The sequence below is a fragment of the Oncorhynchus clarkii genome, chromosome 2 (genome assembly GCF_045791955.1).
Source record: "Oncorhynchus clarkii lewisi isolate Uvic-CL-2024 chromosome 2, UVic_Ocla_1.0, whole genome shotgun sequence".
NCBI lineage: Eukaryota > Metazoa > Chordata > Actinopteri > Salmoniformes > Salmonidae > Oncorhynchus > Oncorhynchus clarkii.
The window spans coordinates 15,642,686-15,660,284 of record NC_092148.1 but is presented as its reverse complement, the minus strand read 5'-3'; the positions used below and the strand labels follow the sequence as shown (position 1 = coordinate 15,660,284).

The following is a 17,599-nucleotide window of genomic DNA, read 5'->3' as shown; positions in this document are numbered from 1 at the left end:
GGCCGTGACATCAAAGGCTAGCTAGCATCACTCAACTGGTTAGCTCCACGTTTTGTTTGAGTTTTTCTAAAGCGGATTTTTTTTTTTTACTCAGACTTTCTGCAGAAGATGAGCACAAACGTGAGAACGTTTCTTCCTCGTCTCCAGTTTTGTTGTAAAGCACACTATTACTTACACAACTAATAAAAGGACAGGACATGAGACAAGAATAGAAATTAACGAGGGCATTGTTTCATGCGTTTCCCAGGAAGACCATTCAATGTAGGTAAGCCAAGGGGAGTTACAGGCGCCCTAAAGGGACAAAACTAGAATATCAATACACAACATTAAGGGATTAATTTTATCGCCTGACTTTTGACTCCTCTACCTGGCTGGAAAATGCTTGTATGCGTTTGTGTGCTGGGCGCTGTCCTCAGATAATCGCATGGTATGCTTTCGCCGTAAAGCCTTTTTGAAATTTGACACAAGGCTGAATTAACAAGAAGTTAATCTTTAAACCGATGTAACACACTAGTATGTTTTATGAATTTTTATTATGAGTATTTCTGTTTTTGGCGCTATGCAATTTCACCGGCTTCTGGCCAGGCCACGCTAGCATCCCACATTCCTTAGAGGTTAAGGTTAATAATGTATTGTATCTAGCATTGATATTCACCCTCACAATCCCTTCACGTCGACTGAGTTGCCATGTCAGTAGAATGGTTTAGGATGTAAATGAGAATTTATTAATGATTGAGTGGCTTTTGTTTCCATCAATAGGGAGGTTTGCTGGAGCCACTGACCAATGCCTGACTGGTTGCGCCTGTAGTTCTCTCCAAAGGCCACCAGGCCGATGGCTATGGTCTGCAGACAGGGACGGATGGCTGGAGTGAACTGGAAGAGGAGACATGAACACAAATCACTCTAAAATATTTTTCCCTGAGGCTAACCAAAAGGGCCTCAGTCATTCCAAAAGTATTCCTCCCTCCAAATCTCCCCCCTACCTGGAATCCAAGGCAGCGTCCGTAGAAGCATCCCTTGTGCATGGAGGAGTACTCCCGGACAAAGCTCTGGCTGAGGCCGCTCTCCTCATGGAAGAAGAGGTTCCCGTGGCTGTTGTCGTGCAGCAGTCGCTGGGCCAGGTAGAGCAGGGCTCTCAGCTGACATAGGGCCGAGCAGTAGGCCTCCATCTCCCCTGCGTTGTGGGCCGTCCGAAAGAAGATGCTGCGTCGGTTGGTGGAGATGTAGCGCCCCTTGTGGATGATGTGGAGAATGCAGCAGCGCACCACCTAGGAGAGGGGTGGGAGGAAAAAGAGAAAGAAATAGGCAGGAGGAGGAAAAGTGCTTGTGTGAGAGAGAAATAACATTAAAAAAGAGAATGTCAGAGCAAAAAACAACAGGTACAGAAAAGGAGTGTGAGAGACCATGAAAAAAGGTGGAGACAGAAATTGAGACTATTTAATAGAGGTAAGCAGCTGGCAGAGAGGTGGTCATGATTTCTCATCAATAAAAGAGGGATCCTGAAAAGGTTCTATCGTGACAATCAATTGGTAGAAAAAAGAAAAAAAAGCGGAAATAAAAATAAACTTGAGGCATACGATGCTGGTGTTGGGTTTTCCGCAATTTTGAGGCCATCAGGCACACACACATATACATATACACATATACATATACACATATACATATATATATATATATATGCACTAAGGACACTCAAAAACACAACACACACACTCCCTCAATCTCTCTTAACTAGGGAGTTGTCACACATACAGACAAACAAACCCAGCCATTCTACCTTGACTAGAGAGCGGTATCCGTTGGCTGGTATGTGTGGGTCAAAGTCAAAGTGGTGGTAGACAGCAGCAAAGCCGGAGATGACAGGTTCCAGGCTGCTGGCGTGCTCTTGGATCAGGGTCATGGTGTCCACCAGTCGCTGTGCCGCGCCCCCCTGGGCCCCCTTAGCACCCTCAGAGAAGAACGTAGCATTCTCCTCACACACACTGTACAGGGCAGTAAACACGGCCTTGGTGTCCATCACTGGGGGGGGGGAAGAGAGAAACAATCAGCATGCAACACCATACAAAGACTGATCCTGTCTTATTCCCCCAAAATAGGCTATACTTAATACTCACTTTATTCAAATGGCTGACCCACTATAGCCAGCCTTATACAACAGGTGATTTGGAGTAAGAGTCTATCCCATGACATACTAGACAACATACACATAGCCACATTCAGAAAAACAGGCATTGTTGGCATCATTACCCTAGCAACGCAATACTGCTGTTACTAGGGTGGCACATTTTGGGTAATATTCAGAGGTGGAAAATTTCCGTGGGAATATATGGGAATTAATATTAATACCATTTAAATGTCGATGTTTTTTGCTTTGGAGATATTTACCATATCATATGGAGCCCGAAACAAACCTTTTACCTTATCATAAGTAGACAATTGAAAATGATTAAATCCTTCCAATAGAAATAAAAACACTTTGTTACGAATTGAATGAGTTGACTTCACATGGAATGATTTCACTGAACAAAAGGGAATATTGAATGATCCATGGCATCTCCCAAAAACATTTTCAACATACATCTGTAAAATGATAGTCCAGAAACTAAAGCTTTGGTTGTCTTCCTCCGTCTGTCTTCCATGTCTTCTCCCTGGACCTCAATGTCCACCTCTTGAACATCAGACTCTGAGGCCTCATCTTCACTGTTACTTTCCAACCCTGTTGAGGATGGCTCGTTGTCAGGCTCAAAAAGCTTCAAATTTGCCTGGATGGCCACCAATGGCCACCAATTTTTCAACACTTGTATTGGTCAGCCTGTTGCGTGCTATGGTGTGTGTGTTCCCAAACAAGGACCAGTTGCACTCTGAGGCGGCTGATGTTGGTGGGATTTGGAGGATAATGGAGGCAACAGGGGAAGGAGCCTCAGATCCACAAAGTCCCTTCCACCAGGTGGCTGATGAGATATGTTGGCACGACTGTCATATCATACGACTGGCAAAGCCTTTGCCTGGAAGTGTACTTTGCCAGACTGCCAAGAACCATCCAGGCCAAGGTGGCGAGACACAGTAGTGATGACACCATAGGCCTTGTTGATCTCTGCACGAGACAGGATGCACTTGCCAGCAAACTTTGGGTCCAACATGTACGCTGTGGCGTGTATGGGCTTCAGGCAGAAGTCTTCACGCTTTTTGGTGCATTTCAGAACAGCAGTTTCCTCTGCTTGGCGCAACAGTGAAGTGAGCAGGGCAGTACGGATTTCTTCTCTTACGTCTACAAGCAGAGTCTGATGGCATTGTCTCCCTCAATCCATTTAATGGCTACTGCTATAGATTTCAGGAGTTTCAGGCCGCTTCCCACTCTCTCCCAAAATACATCATCTGGGAGGATCCTCTTGATGGGGCTGTCCATATCAACAGATTGATATGGACATTTATTGGAGACTCCTTCCCCTCCAGAAGACTGCCAAACAAGATGACAACACCACCAGCAGCTTCAATGTGGTGCTCTTATTCTTCTCAATTTGCTTAGAGAGGTAGATTGGTGCTATAATTTGACCCTTCACATACCTAACCATTTCCTTGGCTCTCCTGTAGAGTGTATCCATTGTTTTCAGTACCATAATGTCCTTGAGGAACAGATTCAATGCATGAGCCGTGTAATGTGAGGGTAGGACTCCTCCACTTTAGACCAAGCAGCCTTCATGTTCGCAGCACTGTCTGTCACCCGTGAAAATACCTTCTGTGGTCCAAGGTCATTGATGACTGCCTTCAGCTTATCTGCAATGTAGAGACCGGTGTCTGTTGTCCCTTGTAGAATACTGGTTGAGGGGAGATGATAAAGCTAATTATTCCTTGCCCACAAACATTCGACCACCCATCAGAGATGATTGCAATACAGTCTGCTTGCTCGGATTTGCTTGACCTTCACTTGAACTCTGTTGAACTCTGCATCCAGCAAATGAGTAGATAAAGCATGTCTGGTTGGAGGGGTGTATGCTGGGCGAAGAACATTCAGAAATATCTACCAATACACATTGCTTGTGAGAATCAGAGGTGAACCAGTTGCATACACAGCTCGAGCAAGACATTCATCAGCAACTCTGACTACGTTCCTCCATTGCTTAAAAAAAACCTTCTGATTCAAGGAGGACCATGAGCTGTTGCTATCGATAAGATGTCCGATTCATAATTTTCACTTCTAATAGAAGTATAGGGACTTCTGTCAGAGGTTGCTTGTTGTGAGCGCTGAGGGAACTTTATGCACCTGGCCAGATGATTCTGCATCTTTGTTGCATTCTTCACATATAATTTGGCACAGTATTTGCAAGTGTACACAGCTTTTCCTTCTACATTAGCTCCAGTGAAATGTCTCCACACAGATAGGAAAAAGCCAAGGGCACTGTAAAGATTAGGGGAAAAAAAAGTAATAATAATTATATATATATATTTTTAAATACCATTCCATGTACAGATAAATAGTTAAGCCGTTAGATTAAACTCCTTTGTAAGATAAATGGTTTAAAATTAAACATGGAAACAGGTGAATTAACACTCAGTTAGCAGGCTCGAGCAAGCTAAAACCCACATGGTAGCAAAAACTGACTAGCAGAAATTGTTAACATTAGAAATGATTTAAACACACTTTGCTGTAAGCTACTATTTACTAGTTATCAAAAAATCATGTATATCATCAAATATATTCACCCAAATCAGTATTTTAGTCAAAACTTACCAGAAAGCATGTAGTCCTTGGCTCAGACAGTGTTGTAGTGTGGGCTCAATAGCATCTCATTAGTGTGCAATATCTTGTGAATCAGCTGTACATGTGATGAAGAATACATTGTGCATGCAGAGGGTTGCAATTCAATTGGGAATAGTTTAACCAAAATATGCCACAAGACCTAGAATTGCCTTGTGTATCCCGCAAAAAAAGGTTCACGGTTATAAGCTAACTTTCTTGATGAATTTAAGCAAAATTCCCCAAATTCCCAAGGTTGAACTTCCCATGGAAAATTCCCGAAATGTTTGACCCTTTGCAACCCTAGCGGTTCCAGATCCACAGTCTCATCTGCCACTGTAAAAAGCATTGAGACGTTCCGACATTTGCAACATTGAAATTTGATCTCCACTGGGTACTGTAATAATGAATGTGTCGAGTCGGGACGAGACAGAAAGCTTTTCTCTGCCGGTCGAAATCATGAATCAGCATAGTTTTTCTGGATATATACAAAGAGATGTCAATAGAAAAACAGGTCAAATGAAACAAAAATGCAGCTCGTTTGCCATCTTTCAACTTCAGTCTGAAGTGATTGTGTTAAGTGTGTAGCTAGCAAGGGGGAAGAGCCTCCATAGCAACCATTTTTGGTTAGTTGTGCTTTACATGGCCGTCAGAAAAAGACCATGTCACAACCATGATAAATGTCCTAACAGATGGCCTCATGTATTATTGCTTAAGTATAGAAGCTGATTGAGTGAAATGTTGCACAAGCTGAGAAAACTAAATACAAGCTTCATTCCTCTAAGACAGTCATGTAACAGGAGCAGAGAGCAAGTGGTGGAACACACCATGTTGCTGTCTTCTCCGCTCTCTTTTTCCACTCTTATGGTCCCCAAGGGAGATACATGACTGAAACCATTTCTGAGGAGTTCATCAAACAGAGTAACCATGCATTAACAGTGAACTGAACTGCCATCCAAGCAATTAAAACCTAACGCCCTGGTGGACTCCTTGTGGAGTAGCCAGGCTGCCTGCTGTATTGAGTTCTAGTGAACCACCTGAGATCAATTTGCAGAGGCACAGGGCAGAGCAGCCCAGGTGCCACAGGTACTTACTGTATAGAATGACAAAGCTGGAGAGAGAGCAGAACAAGGGGAACAACTACTCCAAGTCTCAGAGCGATGCTTGAAGCATTGCGAAGAGCTGCTGGCAAACGCACAAAAGTGCTGTTTGAATGAATGCTTACAAGTCTGCTGGTGCCTACCATCACTCAGTCAGACTGCTCTAGCAAATCATAGACTTAATTGTAACATAATGACACAGAAATACGAGCCTTAGGTCATTAATATGGTCGAATCCGGAAACAATCATTCCGAAAACAAAACGTTTATTCTTTAAGTGAAATACGGAACCGTTCCGTATTTTATCTAACGGGTGGCATCCGTAAGTCTAAATATTGCTGTTACATTGCACAACCTTCAATGTTATGTCATAATTACGTAAATTTCTGGCAAATTAGTTCGCAATGAGCCAGGCGGCCAAAACTGTTGCATATACACTGATTCTGCGTGCAATGAACGAACGCAAGAGAAGTGACACAATTTCATCTGGTTAGTATTGCCTGCTAACCTGGATTTCTTTTAGCTAAATATGCAGGTTTAAAAATATATACTTCTGTGTATAGATTTTAAGAACGGCATTGATGTTTATGGTTAGGTACACATTGGAGCAACGACAGTCCTTTTTCGTGAATGCGCACTGCATCGATTATATGCAATGCAGGACACGCTAGATAATCTAGTAATATCATCAACCATGTGTAGTTATAACTAGTGATTATGATTGATTGTTTTTTATAAGATAAGTTTAATGCTAGCTAACAACTTATCTTGGCTTCTTACTGCATTCGCGTAACAGGTAGGCTCCTCGTGAGGCAGGTGGTTAGAGCGTTGGACTAGTTAACCGTAAGGTTGCAAGATTGAATCCCTGAGCTGACAAGGTAAAAAAAATAAAAAAATAAAAAAAAACTGTTGTTCTGCCCCTGAACAAGGCAGTTACCCCACCATTCCTAGGCCGTCATTGAAAATAAGAATGTGTTCTTAACTGACTTGCGTCGTTAAATACATTTAAAAAAAATGTATGTATATATATATATATTTTTTTAAATGTATTTAACGAGGCAAGTCAGTTAAGAACACATTCTTATTTTCAATGACGGCCTAGGAATGGTGGGGTAACTGCCTTGTTCAGGGGCAGAACAACAGTTTTTTTTTTTTTTTACCTTGTCAGCTCAGGGATTCAATCTTATATATATATAATTGATTTTTTAATCTGCGTCCAAAAATACCGGTTTCCGATTGTTATGAAAACTTGAAATCGGTCGACCTCTACTAAAGGCCACTTATTCTATATGAAGAAAAGCGAGAAGGAATGGAATAAGGAAGGCAATACAGGTACAATGCCTCTCAGAGAAATGGTGGGCCAGCCACAGACATTTATGGTACTGTACAAGTCAGTCAGAGGGGCCATCACTTTGCTGTGAGGAATCTCAACCTCCTAACAACCAGGCAGCAACTTGTCACACACACACACACACACCAGTGAATCTCCCCATCACTACATCTGTCTCCATTTGTGTCTCACATCAGAAAGCAATGGAATGACACTAGGCGTGTGACGTCTACCACTTGGTGGAGGGGGAGAGTCCAAAACATCACAGCATTGAAGAAAAATGTATTATCAGGCTTATTCATTGCCAATTACTTATCCTCCTCCAAAGCATGAAGCAAATAATGTGTAATTTACCTGGTATTCTTCAGTTGACTGCTACATTGAGTACACCCTATGCGTTGGCCTACACTACCCAACCACCCTCTCTCCAATTCCCCAAATGCTCAGCCTCCATCACCAAGCATCCCAGAATGCAGCACACCCTTTGGGACAAAACTCCTTCTCTTCCACTAGCTCTTCGTATGCCATTTCATTTTCTCCCTCTCTCCCTCCCTCTCTCCCTCCCTCTCTGTGTCACAAACCAAGTATCTATAGTTAACCAGAAACAGAGGGAGGGTGTGTGTGCGCACATTGCTGCTGGACAGAGTTGGTGGCAATGTGTCCAAAAGAGTGTGTCTAATGCTGGGCCCAGGGGCCACCAGTAACTGGACATGAGACACAAGTATAGCAACACTGAAACAGACGCTGGTTTAGCAAGAGCTTAGTACAACCAGATTCTTACACATTACATGACAAATTCATTAGGTTTTGTGATTAAGTAAATCCGAAACCTAAACGGAACCTAAAAGCAGCATGGAATTCTATTAAAACTTGGTATCTGAAGTTGAAAGCAAAAAAACATTTGAAAACGTAAGGCCTTGTTTTATTTTAGAAATTCTATGCATGTAATTTCCTATTGGTTCAAGTTATTGGGAATATAATCTACTGGGCATATATGGAACATTCCCGCGACTTGCACACTGCCACACTGAAAGGAAGAATACAGAGGGCGAGATGCAAGAGGCTTAAACAAATAGGGGGGCGCACAATTGGCCCATCATCTTACGGGTTAGGGGAGGGTTTGGCTGGGGTAGGCAATCAATGTAAAATAAGAATTTGTTCTTAACTGACTTGCCTAGTTAGATAATGGTTAAATAAAATAAAAACGAGGAATGGCACAGGGAGAAAGTGATCTATTTACCTAGTTCTGCTTGTTCTTGTGCATTAGATGCAAGAAACACTAAACACAAACGTGGACACCCCTTCAAATTAGAAGACATGCCATGCAATCTCCATAGACAAACATTGCCAGAAGAAAAGCCTTATTGAAGAGTTCAGTGACTTTCACAGTGGCACCGTCATAGGATGCAACTATCCAACAAGTTCGTTTGTAACATTTCTGCCCTGGTCAACAGCAAGTGAAAAAAATAGTGACAAAGTCTTCTGTGAGAAGTACAGGCACATGGTGTATCACAGAGTACACTAAACATTATGAACACCTTCCTAATGTTGAGTTGGCTTGATGTCCTTTGGGTGATGGACCATTCTTGATACACATGGGGAAACTGTTGAGTGTGGGGAAACTTGAGTGTGAAAAAACAGCAGCATTGCTTTTCTTGGTACAAATTGGTGCACCTGGCACCGACTACCATACCCTGTTCAAAGGCACTTACAGTGGGGCAAAAAAATATTTAGTCAGTTACCAATTGTGCAAGTTCTCCCACTTAAAAAGATGAGGCCTGTAATTTTCATCATAGGTACACTTCAAATATGACAGACAAAATGAGAAAAAAAATCCAGAAAATCACATTGTAGGATTTTTAATGAATTTATTTGCAAATTATGGTGGAAAATAAGTATTTGGTCACCTACAAACAAGCAAGATTTCTCACAGACCTGTAACTTCTTCTTTAAGAGGCTCCTCTGTCCTCCACTCATTACCTGTATTAATGGCACCTGTTTGAACTTGTTATCAGTATAAAAGACACCTGTCCACAACCTCAAACAGTCACACTCCAAACTCCACTATGGCCAAGACCAAAGAGCTGTCAAAGGACACCAGAAACAAAATTGTAGACCTGCACCAGGCTGGGAAGACTGAATCTGCAATAGGTAAGCAGCTTGGTTTGAAGAAATCAACTGTGGGAGCAATTATTAGGAAATGGAAGACATACAAGACCACTGATAATCTCCCTCGATCTGGGGCTCCACGCAAGATCTCACCCCGTGGGGTCAAAATGATCACAAGAACGGTGAGCAAAAATCCCAGAACCACACGGGGGGACCTAGTGAATGACCTGCAGAGAGCTGGGACCAAAGTAACAAAGCCTACCATCAGTAACACACTACGCCGCCAGGGACTCAAATCCTGCTTAAGCAGGGGGACACATGTCCAGGCCCGTCTGAAGTTTGCTAGAGAGCATTTGGATGATCCAGAAGAAGATTGGGAGAATGTCATATGGTCAGATGAAACCAAAATATATAACTTTTTGGTAAAAACTCAATTCGTTGTGTTTGGAGGACAAAGAATGCTGAGCTGCATCCAAAGAACACCATATCTACTGTGAAGCATGGGGGTAGAAACATCATGCTTTGGGGCTGTTTTTCTGCAAAGGGACCAGGACGACTGATCCGTGTAAAGGAAAGAATGAATGGGGCCATGTATCGTGAGATTTTGAGTGAAAACCTCCTTCCATCAGCAAGGGCATTGAAGATGAAACGTGGCTGGGTCTTTCAGCATGACAATGATCCCAAACACACCGCCCCGGCAACGAAGGAGTGGCTTCGTAAGAAGCATTTCAAGGTCCTGGAGTGGCCTAGCCAGTCTCCAGATCTCAACCCCATAGAAAATCTTTGTAGGGAGTTGAAAGTCCATGTTGCCCAGCAACAGCCCCAAAACATCACTGCTCTAGAGGAGATCTGCATGGAGGAATGGGCCAAAATACCAGCAAGTGTGTGAAAACCTTGTGAAGAATTACAGAACGTTTGACCTCTGTCATTGCCAACAAAGGGTATATAACAAAGTATTGAGATAAACTTTTGTTATTGACCAAATACTTATTTACCACCATAATTTGCAAATAAATTCATTAAAAATCCTACAATGTGATTTTCTGGAGAATTTATTTTTCTCATTTTGTCTGTCATAGTTGAAGTGTACCTATGATTAAAATTACAGGCCTCTCATCTTATTAAGTGGGAGAACTTGCACAGTTGGTGGCTGACTAAATACTTTTTTGCCCCACTGTACATATTTTGTCTTGCCCATTCACCCTCTGAATGCAACACATACACAATCCTTGCATCAATTGTCTCAAGGCTTAAAAAGCCTTCTTTAACCTGTCTCCTCCCCTTCATCTACACTGATTGAAGTGGATTTAACAAGTGACATTAGGTTGTGTATATTCACCGTTTATGCAAGTTTGAGACAATTCCTCAATACATGCTAAATAGTAGAGATCACATTTGGGATCAAGCTCATGATTCACTCATTGTAAATGCAAAAAGGCTGAAGCATGGGGTTACCCATTTATTTATAGCCACTACGGGTGATATTTCTTATTGCTAACAGCATACCTGATAATATGGACCAACCTATATGCAAGGTCCAATATGTAAAAATGATTTGAAATCATTTTACGAATACTATTGGGCTCAGTTCTGGAGGTGGAAATTATATTTTTGATGGTGTCATTTTATTTTAATTCATTTTGGAATAGAATGTAATTTTATAAAGTCAGCAGAACAGCTTCTCAGTTATGTACTACCTAAACTTGTGCAATTTGCTCACTGATCTTTCATTGTCAGTTTATTTATTATTTATTTTATTTTATACCCCCCTTTTTCTGCCCAATTTCATAGTATCCAATTATTAGTAGTTACTATCTTGTTTCATCGCTACAACTCCCGTATGGGCTCGGGAGAGACGAAAGTCGAAAGTCATGCGTCCTAGAAACACAACCCAACCCGTACTGCTTCTTAACACAGCGCGCATCCAACCCGGAAGCCAGCCGCACCAATGTGTCGGAGGAAACACTGTGCACCTGTCGACCTTGGTTAGCACGCACTGCGCCCGGCCCGCCACAGGAGTCGCTGGTGCCGCAATGAGACAAGGATATCCCTACCTATTTGCAACAGACACAGAGAGCGCGCAAGACCGAGAGAGCGCAAGACAGAGTTTAGCTCTGAACATTGGAAGAGCAATCTGATCTAATGTGACGACTGCAACATAATGCAGTATTGGGAGGTGCTTAATAATATAAAGACCAGAATTAAATCTCCAGAACAAAGTAAAGTCCAGAGTGTGGCAGCAGCACAAGCCTAAGCCCTGCTGCCGGGCCAGTGTTGGGAAATAGTGTAAAATAACCTGACATTGCTTAATTAGTAGCAGCATAACTGCCCGCAGAACAAGATCATTGCTGATACTGAATAAGCAGCAGTTGTTGCAATTTGAACCAGAATAAATCAGCATTATAGGCCCTCAATTTTCTGGTAGATATCTTCTCACGAGCCTTACCACCTCTCCATCATGTGTGAATGATTATGCCTAATGTATTAGCCACATCTTTTTTTGAAATGACAATGAAGACCATTGTTCATCAATAAAATGCAAAGTCATACACCTAAATTAATCCAGGATTAGCCGAATACTCTAATCTCTCTCCTTCAGCCTGTTATCTGTCTCAGTTAAGGAGGCAGCAAGACCAAATTTAAGATTCAGCTTTGCGTCGTTAAATCTAAAGAATATCAGACACGCATAGCAAAGCCAACTACCGATAATTCACTTGACTAAGGGCCCAGAAGAGATCTGCATTAATGTATGATGCTAAAGTGAATGACGTACGTGTGCATAACTCAAGGCAGCAGATAGAAACAATCCATTGCTAAACAAAACATTGAATCACAACGTCTTTTGCAAAGAAGTGTGGGCTGTAGCATTTGACTTTTTAATGGTTTAGAATATTGAATCAAGTGTTTGGCACTCGCTATAGGCATCATGCATGTTTACTTTTAAAAAGAGATTTAAATTCTGCCCACACCTCTACAGAAATTAGATCAAATTTACATTATTTTTTTTTACTGCTGTGGCCTAACCTGAATGGTTTCAAATTATAGAGCAAACATGTCGTAACCCACAAATGATGCAGCGCCTACCCTTGGGCCAATTGAGATAATGTGACTAACAATTTTCAGTTAATTACTCTAGCTCCCGCCTTGGGCCAATCAGTGTAATTTTGTAAGTGGCGGATCTCTATGGCAAGACTCAATTCACCAAAGTTGTCAAACTCGTCCCAGTGCTGTCTGAGATACTGCGTGTAACCAACGAACAGAGACAGAGCCTGATTCCATTGTTGGGGATAAAGGGTGTTGTCACCATAAAAAGGTGAATGGAGGGTATTTTTGTTGACAGCGTTATTATGCTAGTTCACGAGCTCAGTTTTACAACAGGTGTGATTTACAAAGGAAAACCTGTGTAGGTATGGCATTTGCCAAGTTTATACATTTTAGACCTACTTTCAGAAATGGCGCAAGCAGATATTTAGTGTGAAATGTACAGTTATAAATGAGGCCCCTGGTGTAAAAGTTGACTTATGCCACTTTCACTGTGGTCAGAATGGTTGCAATGTAATGTGACTGTTTGGATCCCATCTCCTTAAATAGGAGCATAGCATCATAACCTATCGCACAGCAATACTGTAAAATCTTTTACATAAGCTACCTGTCTATTTATTGTGTTGGCAGAATGTTTTAATTTTTGCTGTAATTGGCAAAGGATTGTGGCGGTTTCTGAAAGAGAAAACGATGGAAAATGTGACCCGTTTCAGGAAGCTAGGCATATGTCACACGTCACTACTTTACAGGAGAAGCATTTCAACATATATATTTTTAAATCAAAATGCCTTCTGGAACATATGAACTTACATGTGCTTTAACCAAACGTGTATGCCATCTGTAAATACAAATAAAATTGTTGATTTAGCCACAGAAAAAAAGACCGGAACCTACCCGCTAGCCATGATTGGCTAAGATAATGGATGGGCTGGACATGCTGAGAGGAGTTTGGATTGGTCTGCCATGTAGCATAATTCTGTCGATAACATGAGCTGCTCAGTAGATGATACCGTGGCTTTTTTGAGACATGTTAGCCATGGAGAACTGCAAAAGTGTTGCTAGTGCTCAACACAATTGCTGCAAAAATCAGTGGGAAAAAGTTGGACTAATTTCTGTACAGTCAATTTGAACCGGAGTGACTTTACACAACAGGCCCAACAAGCTGTAGCTACAAACAAAACGGAAACGACACAGGACGTCTTAGTTAAACTGGAGTTCCAGTCTGCCGTGAAACGTTCACCCATGTACACTAAACAAAAATAAAAGCAACAATTTCAAAAAAGACTTTACTGAGTTACAGTTCATAAGGAAATCAGTCAACTAAAATAAATTAATTAGGAACTTATCTATGCATTTCACATGACTGGGAATACAGATAAACATTTGTTGGTCACAGATACCTTAAAAGGTAGGGGCGTAGATCAGAAAAGTATTTGGTGTGACCACAATTTGCCTCATGCAGAGCAACATCTCCTTCACATTGAGTTGATCAGGCTGTTCATTGTGACCCGTAGAATGTTATCCCACTCCTATTCAATGGTTGTGTTCGAAATTGCTGGATATTGGCGGGAACTGGAAGACCCTGTCGTCCACGTTGATCCAGAGCATCCCAAACAAGCTCAACGGGTGACATATCTGGTGAGTATGCAGGCAATGGAAGAACTGGGACATTTTCCGCTTCTAGGAATTGTGTACAGATCCTTGGAACATGGGGCCGTGCATTATAATGCTGAAACATGAGGTGATTGTGGTGGATGAATGGCAAGACAATGGGGCTCAAAAGCTCACCACGGTATCTCAATGCCTTCAAATTCCCATCAATAAAATGCAATTGTGTTCATTGGCCGTAGCTTATGCCTGCTCCTACCATAACCCCACCACCACATGGGGCACTCCGTACGCAACATTTACATCAGCAAACCGCTCGCCCACACAACACCTTGCACGTGGTCTGCGGTTGTGAGGCCAGTTGGACATACTGCCAAATTCTCTAAAATTGTTGGACGTGGCTTATGGTAGAGAAATGAACATTCAATTATTTGGCAACAGCTCTGGTGGACATTCCTGCAGTCAGCATGCCAATTGCATGCTCCCTCAAAACTTGAGATATCTGTGAAATTGTGTTGTGTGACAAAACTGAACATTTTATAGTGACATTTTATTGTCCCCAGCACAAGGTGTGCCTGTGTAATGATCATGTTGTTTAATAAGCTTCTTGATATACTACACCTGTCAGGTGGATGGACTATCTTGGCAAAGGAGAAATGTCACTAAAAAGAGATGCAAACAAATTTGTGCACAACATTTGAGAAATACGCTTTTTGTGAGTATGGAACATTTCTGGGAACTTTTAGAGATCAACACTTTACATGTTGAGTTTATATTTTTGTTTAGTGTATATGGCTAAGAGCCTAGCTACAATCAGATATTATACGTTAGTATTTGCCAGAAAGTCATTTTCATTGCAACTTGAAGCTTACTGTTAGCTAGCTAGTGAACGTTAGGTTGCTGGATCACTAACTAATGTTATGTATGATCTGTGTAGTAACTAGTAATATTATTCTTATGTCAAGCAAATTGCATTGCTAGTTACAGCCAAATATGACCAATCATTTCGAGTGGTTCCAATGACTAATTTGACTACAGCCACCACTCCCTGGTGACTTTCTTCAGCAAAGATGGCTGACAAAACATTGCAGGGGAAGTAAATGTAAGTTTATAAAGTCATAACGAGTCAAGCAAAAAATATACAATTGAGAGGAATATGTTAGTTAATGTAGAGACAAACAATTGTGCGTATTTTTTTGTCAAAGTTAATTTACGAGAAAAAAAAATATTCTGTCATATCCAATACAGAGTGTATCAAACTCCATTCTGTGAATGATGCTGTGTCTGCATGTATGTTTTACATTGATACACTTCGGACATGTCCTGGGACATCAATGATTACACATTGTAACTATGCAATAGACTTGAAATATGATTTAAGAAAAGGCTGCTTTGTAATTCATATATACAGAATAAAAAAACAGTACATCCTGCCAACACGCCCACAAGTGTGCTAAATGACGCGAGGAACCAGATGGGAGTAACAATCCAAGCTATTTGCTCTAAGACTGGCATAATAATGTAATGAAACATGCACGGAGCAGGTTTTGAACCCTAAACATTCTACCCCGTAGTCTAAGGTTTCACTATTTATGAAATTCACTCTTCTCTGAGGAGCCACCACTAACTGTCAGATATTTTGTGTACCCATGCTTAGGTTTAAGATGGGAAGATTAAGCTTTAAACTGATTTATGACACTTGTATTTTCATGAATGTTAAATATGACTATTTCTGAAAGTTGAATTTCGCGCTCTGCAATTTCACCGGAAGTTGTCGAAATGGGATGCTAGCGTCCCACTGATCCGCAAGAAGTTAAGACAATGGAGTCACAATAATGCAAAGGGTCTACTGCTCTGAATCAACCATAGGACCAGCTCAAGCATTGTAGCTATGCTGCTTAGGCAGAACGCAAGCAGTCTGAAGCAGATCATAAGTTGAGTGAAATAAAATAGAAATTTAAGCTAATGCCAGGAAAAAGACAAAAAAACATCTAGCCAGCTAGTTAACGTGTAGGTTGAAGATTACAAGGTTAAGACAATGGGGTTCTAATATCCCATAACTCTTTGCAATTCACGAGACCAGCTTTGCTAATTAGAAACTGCCCTCAGTCATTATATTTCTAAAGGCGGTAGGCTACACTCTTCTGGGCAGATCACGCTAGAACCCTGTATGGAAGATATCCTTATTACAGGGATTTACACTAGAGCTAGCCCTCAACAGGCCTACAATCCCCGGCCTAAAGTGGACACCTTCGCTGCGCCAAATACAATAACGTTACACCGCAGAGAATGACAATATGTTTCAATTTGATGTGCGACATGAGAGATTCACACGTTAGACAAGTGTTGCACACCAACAGATGGAGAAAACCTACACCAGTAGAGCAATTCATTTCAACAATAATCTTCATTTTAATTTGACTTTACAAACAAGAGGGCTTAATTGAAGTCTATTTCTTCAGAGCCTAGACCTATATAAAATAACTTAACTGGCTGAGGTAGGCTATGAGGCTTAACAGCGTAATAGCAGGATTTTTTTTATTAGGCCTACTTACAAATGCAACTGGTCAAATGTATCATCCTACATAAAACAATCATTTAAAGAAAAAAGTCTGCACGATCAAAATAAAACAAAGTAAATAATAATTAAAAGCGCACATTTGTAAATCCCAAACTCTAAAAGTAATTGGAAAGGTAGATACAAATTATGTGACATTGTGGTTACAATAAATAATTTAGCCCAGAATGCAAATGTTTCCAATTAGAAGGACAATACTTTTTATAGCCCGGCTACTGTTGTGAAAATCCCTCAACTTGCAATGTAGTCGATGCTTAAGTACTCTAAAGTGTTACATTTCTAACTCAAAACAGCATTTATCCACCAACATCTTTATGCTTTCGTTAATCTTCTTCCCTTTTTTTCTGCAATTTTGTTGCATTAAAGAAAAGTCTATCTTTAATTCTATAAATAACACTAGTATCTTTTATCAATGTTTTATGAGTATTTCTGCTAAAATCACCGGATGTTTTGGAATCAAAACATTACTGCACGTAAGGCTCCAATGTAAACAGATTTTTGGATATAAATATGCACATTATCGAACAAAACATACATGTATTGTTTAACATGATGTCCTATGAGTGTCATCTGATGAAGATCAAAGGTTAGTGATTCATTTTATCTATATTTCTGCTTTTTGTGACTCCTATCTTTGCCTGGAAAAATGGCTGTGTTTTTCTGTGAGTTGGTGGTGACCTGAAAATCGTTTGAGGTGCTTTCGCTGTAAAGCCTTTTTGAAATCAGACACCGTGGCTGGATTAACAAGAATTTTATCTTTAAAATGGTGTCAAATACTTGTATGCTTGAGGAATTGTAATTATGAGATTTTTGTTGTTTTGAATTTGGCACCCTGCACTTTCACTGGCTGTTGGCGAGGTGGGACGCTACTGTCCCACATATCCCAGAGAGGTTAAAGATGCCCTCTGGTGGTCAAACTAGCAATAACATAAATAATGTCTGACAATTAAATGACGTGCCACAGAATGCTGCAACTTTTAAGAGGAACCACTGTACTCGTTTAGATAAGTGACCCATCCACTTAGCAAGATGTAGCTGGAGGGTGGTTATGGCACTTCATTCACATGACCCAACAATTTAGACAAGTATGTATGGGT

At 41.0% G+C, this 17,599-nt stretch overlaps 1 protein-coding gene across 2 annotated transcripts in view; it reads right to left on the bottom strand.

Annotated features, from left to right (window-relative positions):
• LOC139422822 (hormone-sensitive lipase-like) overlaps nucleotides 1–17,599 on the bottom strand; it is a 42,580-nt gene that overhangs the window by 17,780 nt on the left and 7,201 nt on the right. For both annotated transcript variants that reach the window (XM_071174222.1, XM_071174213.1), the window contains 3 exons: nucleotides 1,778–2,019; nucleotides 984–1,268; nucleotides 783–873 (listed from right to left, as the gene is read on the bottom strand). In XM_071174222.1, the coding sequence (XP_071030323.1) occupies nucleotides 783–873; nucleotides 984–1,268; nucleotides 1,778–2,019 (618 nt within the window). The remainder of the gene's footprint in view (nucleotides 1–782; nucleotides 874–983; nucleotides 1,269–1,777; nucleotides 2,020–17,599) is intronic.